Source organism: Tachypleus tridentatus, chromosome 13 (assembly GCF_004210375.1).
Source record: "Tachypleus tridentatus isolate NWPU-2018 chromosome 13, ASM421037v1, whole genome shotgun sequence".
Classification (NCBI taxonomy): Eukaryota; Metazoa; Arthropoda; class Merostomata; order Xiphosura; family Limulidae; genus Tachypleus; species Tachypleus tridentatus.
In genome coordinates, this window is record NC_134837.1 from 103901152 (window position 1) to 103910312 (window position 9161).

At 29.6% G+C, this 9161-nt stretch overlaps 1 protein-coding gene across 1 annotated transcript in view; it reads right to left on the reverse strand.

Moving 5' to 3' along the window:
- LOC143238121 (sterol regulatory element-binding protein 1-like) overlaps positions 1-9161 on the reverse strand; it is a 48771-nt gene that overhangs the window by 18918 nt on the left and 20692 nt on the right. The window contains exons 7-10 of the mRNA XM_076478080.1: positions 8241-8416; positions 6100-6352; positions 3681-3847; positions 1322-1484 (exon numbers count right to left, since the gene is read on the reverse strand). Coding sequence (XP_076334195.1) covers positions 1322-1484; positions 3681-3847; positions 6100-6352; positions 8241-8416 — 759 coding nt within the window. The remainder of the gene's footprint in view (positions 1-1321; positions 1485-3680; positions 3848-6099; positions 6353-8240; positions 8417-9161) is intronic.

Genomic DNA, 9161 nt, shown 5'->3' on the forward strand with positions numbered 1-9161 from the left:
ATCAAAAACAAGAAATAAAGTACTTACCTGGGTCTTATTTTTTGCTATTAACTGTCAATGACAATTAACACTATTTTTGTACTAAGTACTACAGCACTAAATAATTTTTTTATTTAATTAAACAATACACCAAAGGACATGGAATAATAATGCCCAAAAACCAAACAAGGTCCTATCACTATCACAATTTCTCTGGTTTTCTAACAGTGCAATAAGAGCTGTTACAACTTCAACTTAGCTCACTGATGTGCTTCCAATGGGAATAAAGTTTGAAGTGGAAGAGAAACAGAGAAATTTCTGGAAAAAAATTAATGTAATAGAATATATCATTTGATGGATGAAAACCTTGGCTTTCTATAAGGTATAAATAACATAGTGTTGGCAATTACATGTGTAAAAACAGTTGGCATAGGTACAGAAAGCACTATGTAGAGGAATGAACAATGTTTCGACCTTCTTCAGTCATCGTCAGGTTCACAAAGAAAGAGGTAACTGACCCATAGCTGTCGTTTATTTGACCATAGAAAACACCCAAATACTGAATAAAGAAACAAACATAAACAAACACAAAACTAAAGAAGTTTTACTTATACAACAACTCAAACCCAAAATAAACCAATACAAAGGAACACCTTTACACCTATATTAATAAATATAATCCAACATCTGAGCACACCCTCTACATTCCTATACTAAATTACACAACCACCTTCAAGCATGTGGTCAGCTATCAGTAAGTTACCTCTTTCTTTCTTTGTGAACCTGACAATGACCCAAGAAGGTCGAAACATTGTTCACTCCTCTACATAGTGCTTTCTCTAACCATACCAGCTGTTTTTACATATATAATTTTCTCTACAAGTGGGTTTTCTCGTCATCACGGATAACTATTGGCAAGATCTGAGAGAAGATGTGACAGGTGGGTGTGGAAAGAGAAGTGTGTTAAATTTCTTACTTCTCAGATCAGTGGTATATAAAGTAAGAGATGATACCTATAGAGCAAAAGTCACAATTCTCATACAAGGGAAATTTTTTTTTTACACATCACTTTACAAAATAAAGAACTTAAAACTTACATATTAAAATTTAAATTATAAGCTATATTTTTATACCAAGTTTATTCTATATAATAAGAAAGTATTTTAATTAAATTTTGAATATAACTCAGTAAAACCTTGTGACATGCAGAAAAGGATGTCCAAGAAATAGGGTTCACAGATTTCTGATTGTAGTATATCTATTCATAACTACAAACAGCAAAGTATCCAAATATATTGTAAAATATCACGAATTTTGATTTTATACTTTTTTCAAAACATACCAGTATTCTCAAGAGAGCTGAAGACTGATTCATTTTCTCTGTAGCACCACTGGTGTGAGACAAAAAATCTGTATCCATCAGAACAAAACAGCCATTGAAACAAAGGTGAGATAATTTGGTTCTCAGATGTACACCTTTCTTTGGCTCTACTCAAAAAGTGTCTCTGAAAGGTTTGTTACAATGAGTAGAACATACTACAAAATGTCTTTACACCAAGATTATACTTAACAAAACAAACAAGAAACTTCTACAAATATTCATACATCACATGAGATTACACAAAATCTAATTTTCTAAAACATAAGGAGCTCTAAAATAAACTACTCCCTTCAACAGAAAAGTAAAAATACAAAATTAACAGATCATCAATTTTCAGACTCTTAATTGTTCAAAAATTTAAAACATTGTAATAAATTAGTTCATACTACTAAATATACATTTAAAATATATATTTTATAAATGTGTTATGACCAGTAGGTATTTTTATTTTACAAAATTAAAAAGATAGTTTGAAGTGTTAAAAACTTGGTCGCTATGAACCTGTATAGTGATACATTTAAATTTTTATAAGCATTAGTTCAACTTGTAACATTAATATGATAACAACAATATAAGAATTATGATCAATTAAAATCATCACAACTAGACAATGTACAGGTGAAAGAAAAGAAATTATACAGTATTAACCAAAATTTGTGCATATCTTCTAATTTAAGTGTACCTAGTCTATAATTTTCTTTTTTCTTATTACCTCCATTAAATAACTCTATGTTAAATCAAAACAGAGAATTATTTGATCATACTGTTAAACAAAAGTGACAAAAATTCCATAAAGGTTAAAAATAATATCCTGATATATTTATATGAGTCTAACGTATTGTTGTGATAATGCTAGATAAACAATAATTATAAATACATAAAATATTTTCTGGATGTTTTATTACACTATGTAACACACATTTTGTTCCTGGATAATAAGGGAATAATTCCCTTCAATCTTTGCTTTTGTGACCTGAATAATGAAATTCAGAAATTAACCTATTTTCTATGTAAAAACGAGCAAATTTGCACATTTTCATTTACATATGGTCTGAATAAAACAACATATGAATCAAGATTTACATGCATTTATACTAAAGTTATACAAAAATGTTTAGAAGTGAGTAGTTGTTTTGAGATTTGTTACTGTAATGTAAATCACTTTCACGTATCAGCCCCCAAATATAGTCTCCCATCATGTTTTCGTTATAGACTCCCAGGTTTTAAAAGCAAAATTTAAAGAGAAAAACAGGTTTTTCCATTCACTTTAGGCATAAGCAATTGGGAAATAACACTTTCTGCACAAGAACATGAAAAAGTAAAAATGTTGATACACAGTGTAATCTGTCCTCATAACAATATTAGTCTCCCTTTCTCCTGTCCATAATATTAGAAAGCAATCTGCTAATGCACACTAAATCAAAGTAAATTTCAGTAGGTTGTACATTCATAAAACACACCTTTTTTAAGTGTCTTTTGTTAATATAATTCTGTAACAATCTATTGCCACAATTTTGAAACCCAAGTTGAATTTTGGCAAAATAATTTATTTTAAACTTCTCCATAACATGTGTAGAAATTTCTTAACAAAAAAACATTTCAAAAATTTAATATTTTGTTTCTAAAGTTAGATATGTTCTATAGACAAAAGAGATGAGGCTTATATAAAACATGGCAATTTGAAATTAGTATGTTAAATAAACCAAAGATCTTGAAAATTGATATTGGGCCACAAATATAAAGAAAATTATCTTTTGCAAAATATCTTATTTAAAACTGTGGTACTGTACTTATGACATATGACAAAGTGACTTACACCAATACAAAACTATGTGCTTTTTTTTTTGCTTTTTCTTTTAAATTAGTGTAGTGCTACACTTGCAGTCTACAGGTTATCCACCACTTGTCTAAAATATCACTAATTTTCAAAAATAGAATAAATTATTTGTAAAACATATAAAACCATTGCTAAATATATCAAAATGACTATGTAAGATTATTGTAGACATTTGTATATTTTAAATAAAGTTACTGAATGTAACGTGGCTTCAAAGCTTAGAAGAAAATAAACTTGGAAACAAATCATGTAATTATGTCAATTTTTACATAGATATTCATAAAGCTATTGTTATTAAAAAGTACAAGTGAAAACAAATTTCTGTATTTTAGAAGTATAAGACACTAATATTTAAAGTCGCTAGAAATACCAACAACTCTGTAAATAGTTCTTGAGCAATTTTACAACAGTTTATAAACACCTGAGAAGAAAACTTTTAGCTTCATCTTTATTTTTTAAATTAGCTCTTAAGTTTCTACTTACAGCCAGAAAATGCAAACATCTTGGTAGGCTTTCTTTTATTCTGAGTGCAGTAGTAATAAAGATATCAGCAAAAGTCTCTCCAGCCAGAGCATCTCCAGCTACTTCAGCCAGGTTAACTGCACACAAAGCTAAGTAGATCCCTTCTAAATGACTCTCTCCTGTATGGCCTGCACCAGATAAAAGAAATGTCAGACCTATCCAGAGCTACTAGCACTACTTACATGACTGTTCATTCTCATTCAAATCTAAGAAAGTTTACAGCTTTAAAGCATTACCTGACCTACCACTGGAAGACTGCTTTCAACATCCATGTAAAACATTTAGTATTACAGCCATTTTCAGAACAGGTATTACCTTATGAAAATGAAAAATGAAAAAGACAGCTAGAGATAAAATAAATTACTAACTTTATTGAAGTATACATAGGATGCACATACCTTGAACAACTGACAAAATTTGAATGATATTACATTAAAACAAAGATATAACTGCCCATATTTGGGACAAACCAGCACAGGCATAAGAGAAAGTTTTAACAATCATAAATCTTCCATCACTACAAAGATCTTCTTGTAGCTATAAATACTTCAACTCATATGCCTAGACACTGTTTTCACATAAAAGCACAAACATATTAAGGCACCTTTCTGAATACTGTAACTCCAAATGACTTCAAGTTTGCTCCTGGGGTTATTAATCTTAATAAACTTCTAAAAAAAACTCCATAAATAACTTCCTTCATTTCCATACTCCCTCTCCAAACTGTATTCAGTCACTTTTAGTTCCTTTTACAATTATTACCATTTCTAAACCTGCATGAGTTATTCCATGTTTTTATTCTATTGCTTTGTTTTTACCTTTGAAAAACACAAATAAAATTTTCAAAGAAGCTTTTATTTGAATTTTTATGTTTTTACTATTTTTTTTAGTTTGGCCCTTAGAAAAAGTGTTTTCTCACTCTTTGTATGTAATTCTTTTCACTTTCATCATATTATAGGGTTTGTACACCTTCAGCAATTCAGGTTTACATGATTTTTCCAAACCTTTTCATAGTCCTCAAAACTGATTCTCCAGACCAATTAGAATACGAAATAAATATTATTATCCACAATAACTGCTTATTCTATAAATACTATGCAAAAGTGAAACACAATGACAGGATATAGATTAACAATTCTTTGGCTTTTTATCATCTTTACAACTTATTCATGCAAAATTTTTAATTCTAAAGACTTTTCTTTGCCATTTTCCTAAAACTACTTGATTTTGCCAAGTCACTCATATTGTCTTTTTGTTTTTTGGCCTTGTCAGCAAGATCAGCAACAGCCTCAATTAAAGATGCTACATCTTTTTCAAATATTAATTAAACAGATCAAAACAGACACTCACTGCAAAATGCAATCTCATCTCTCACAATTGTCTCCTCTGTAACAATGAACATTTTCATATATTCAGCTGCACAAAAACTGATATCAACATGCTTAGCTAATTTGATATTTCCATATTGCTTAAGTAAATTTTCAACAATTTAAATGCAGTGTCTGCTTTGGATATAACATTTTGTTTTTAAAACCCTTGTCAAAAGGTTTCTGATCATTGACTCATAATCACAGCTGGGCAAATGTTTGTCAGTTTGATATCTTTCAGAATTGGACAGAGTTCTTCAGATATTAAAAAACAAAATAACAACTTTGCTATTTAAATATATTATTTGTTGCAGACTTCACACTATTAAATGCCTATAGGTGTTCAATTTGGCATAAAATGTTTTATGTTTGGAACTCCAGAATAATTTCAGTTACCTCTTGTGCATTCTTTAAATATTAGGTAGAACAAAATTTTGTTCTACTGCCAAAATACTGCCTTTGGTTGGACCACAGAAGACAATCCTGATGTTTCACAAATGTGAAGGGCCACTAGGTAATGAAAGTCAGCCAATCACAGCACGTTAAGAATTGGGTTAAATATCTCATAATGCCATTAGTAGAGCTGGAACTATTTCTTAGCCTTTAGTACAACTGTTTGGGCATCTGGACAAAACAGACCATCATCCATAACATAAACAAACTCTCACCAGCTGTTAGTTCTAGCAGTTTTAGAGTACACCTCCCCCTCAAAGTATAGATCATATATTTGCAGCAACAAGTACACAGATAGTTAGAATCAAATTTCAAAAGGTTGACCTATATGTCAGATGAATGATGAGTTGCATTCATACATATATACAACAGTAATAAATAATATTCATTGTACCACAAGCATAAAAGCCAAATATTATTTGTAGCTGTTTTTACACTTGTTTATTCTTTCTATTTAGTTACACAGCTAATTTTTACTTTGATAATAATTGTAATCAATGCTACCAATTTCTCAAATTAGAGAAATTTCGAGTTTTTTTACAGAGATGAAAAAGACATACCCAACAAGTGCATCTGATTCAACTTATGGTAGACGTGTGCTGCATCACGAAAACATTCTCCACGCACCTTTTGGTCAGTTTTTAGGCCACCTGCCTTCTTGCTCATCATCTTTCCTATCCACAATCTGTGAAGAAACTGACGTAAAAGTTGCCAGATGATACTTGCTATGGTATCTAGTTTACTTGTTGGAAGGGATCGACCCAGAGCTTGTAGAGAGTATCTTAACTGGGAACTAGCACTGGCAAAATCTCCCTTAACATTGTTTAAAAAACAAGATTTTTAGCATAAAATTATAACACAAACTTCAGTATGATATTAACATTTCACTATCAAGTTTCACAAAAGAATGGAAAGTTCACTATTGAATAAAAAAACTGCTTTCTCTCAGTACACAAAGAGTAAATTATTTATACCCAATAGAAAGCCAAGGTTATCATCCATCAAATAATGTGTCATATCACATTAGTTTCTGTAAAGATAATTGCCAATTTTCAGTTCAAGCTTGATTCCAGAGGAAACATCAATCAGCTTAGATGAAGTTTTAAAGGCTCTTATATCATAGTCTGAAAACCAGAAAAATTATGATAGTTATGTAATATTGTTTACTCTTTGCACATTGTTTTGCATGCTTTGGTGCATTACTTAATTACATAAAAATGTATTTAGTGCAGTACTACCATTAATATAGTAACATATGGTTTGGTGTCATTAACAGTCAACTTTTTTCTTGTTTTTCTTATGTATACTTGACTTATTATTATTAAAGTAACTGAAATGTAAAAATAGGAAACTTTTTATGTTAGTTAAGATTAAATTTAGTGAAGTTTATAATAACATATTTCATGAGGTACGCTCATGAGTAGCTTGTGTATAACGTGGACTGCATGTTCACCAAGTGACTGACAATTTATAATGGCACAAACAATAATAAGACAACATTTTCTCATGAGGTATACTCATGAGTAATTTGTGAATAGTGTGAACTGCATGTTTACCAAGTAACTGACAACTTACAATGTCACAAACACTAATAAGACAGGGTTCAAAAAACAACAAAACAATAATAGTTAGGTATTAATAGATATATATTGTTATGAGTTTAAAGCTATTTAGGATAAACAAATATAGTTACATATTACAATTTGAAGTGATTCTAGAAAGCAGAAAAGATTAATTTACATTTATTTAGGTGGTTATGATGTCAGTCAAATAGACCAATTCTGTATAGAGCTATAATAGAGAAATTAACAGATAAAATACAAAGTTTAAAAGAAAAAATATTTGAAACTTATTTAGGAGGTCTTAGAAATTATACAAATAAAGCCTGAGTTTTTTGAGGCAATGTATAGAAATCAAACGAGTATATAGAAATACTATATATGTTCACAGTCAAATCTTTAACAAAAGTTACTTAATAAACAAATCTACTTTTTGTACAAAAGACTGTAATGTTTCTAAAGGTTCAACAAATTTTTGTGAAGATACACAAAGCATATTAAGAGTTACAGTACTGAAACTATAATGAGTATAAAATGGTTACAAGGTTGATCAAATCTACCAACCTCTTACCAAACGAATTAAGTCTTGACTACCACCTCAGACACAGTTAAGAAGACAGTTTAAACTGCATCTTCTGAAAATTGTAAACCATAAGCTTCACTGTTACTTAGAATTTTTCTGCAGTTACAATTCTTGACATTATAATAAACAAGGAGACTCAAAAACTCAAATGTTAAAGGGCCAAAGGCCACAGATGAGACCCAAACAGAATTTAAAACTCCTGAACCTTCAACAAAGTAAAAAAAAAAAAAAAATTAGTGACTTAATTTTTTTTTGGAAAACCAATTTCCTCTGTCACTGCTTTTAACTTCATCAGTTCTTTTTATAATTTTTCTCATTTACTCTTTTCTTAATTTGTCAACTTGAACACATGCTTTCTTACCACCATTAAAACAATGCAGACATTCACTACATATTTGTAAAAGTTAAGCAACTGAATAACATCACATGAAATAGTCAAATTTACTAAACATTCTCAAAATAACAGGAATCTTTCACAGTATTTTTTTGTAATTGCAACTAATCTTTCAAAATAATTAATTACAATTTGTCAAAAACATACACATAGAATAAAATTTACCTTTGCCAAATCAAAATCTGCTTGCTTCCTGTGTCTCCAAAACACTGTAGAAGAAACTGATCCAGTTTTCAACAAGGGATCACCATATATAAAAAGTTTGGCAAGAAAGCCTAGTACAACAGAGAAGTTCAAAAACCAGACCAGAACAGATGAAAATGACCAGTAACCTAAACTTCCTGAAAAAAGAATAAAACATTTAAATATCTTGTTAATAATACACACCAATTATGTTGTATTGTATGTACTGACAAATTATGGAAAAAGTGAAATTTGTGTTGTACTCTCTAATAATTATTTATGTAAATCATAAATTTAATTTTTTTCTTGCATGAAAAAAATGTCCCCTCCCTAACAGTTAAATTTTCTTCTCTGATTTCTTAAAATCATAGGCCCTGTCTGTCTTTTTGCTAACTAGCAACAATGGTAACTATTAAATTATTAAAGATGCTTCAGAAAGATATCTCCTTTAGATGTTCAACACTTTCACCACAGAGCCAGTGATAGAAACCCACATTAACTGTTTCAAATATTAATATACAAAGTTATTATATCAATAAACAAAAAATACACTATAAAAATAACTGATTACATGTTAATATATATTAATTTTTAAACTTTTAACAAACCAACCACTAAAAATTAAAATTACAGTTTGTGTTTCACATATTTCTTTTAACTGTGACCTCTATTATCTTAAAAGCCTGTTGCATAGATACACACACAAAAAAAATCACAGAAAAAAAGGAAGATAAATTTAAAAATTTTTGACAAAACAAGAATAATACCATGAAATGTATTTTGTATGAGTTCTGAAGTCTGTATTTTCATCTATGCCAATCAAAACAGGTTATGTAAGAGCTTACAACACTGTTCCAAATAATAGTACAGGGTGGAAAATGGAATATATTTTTTATTCCATAG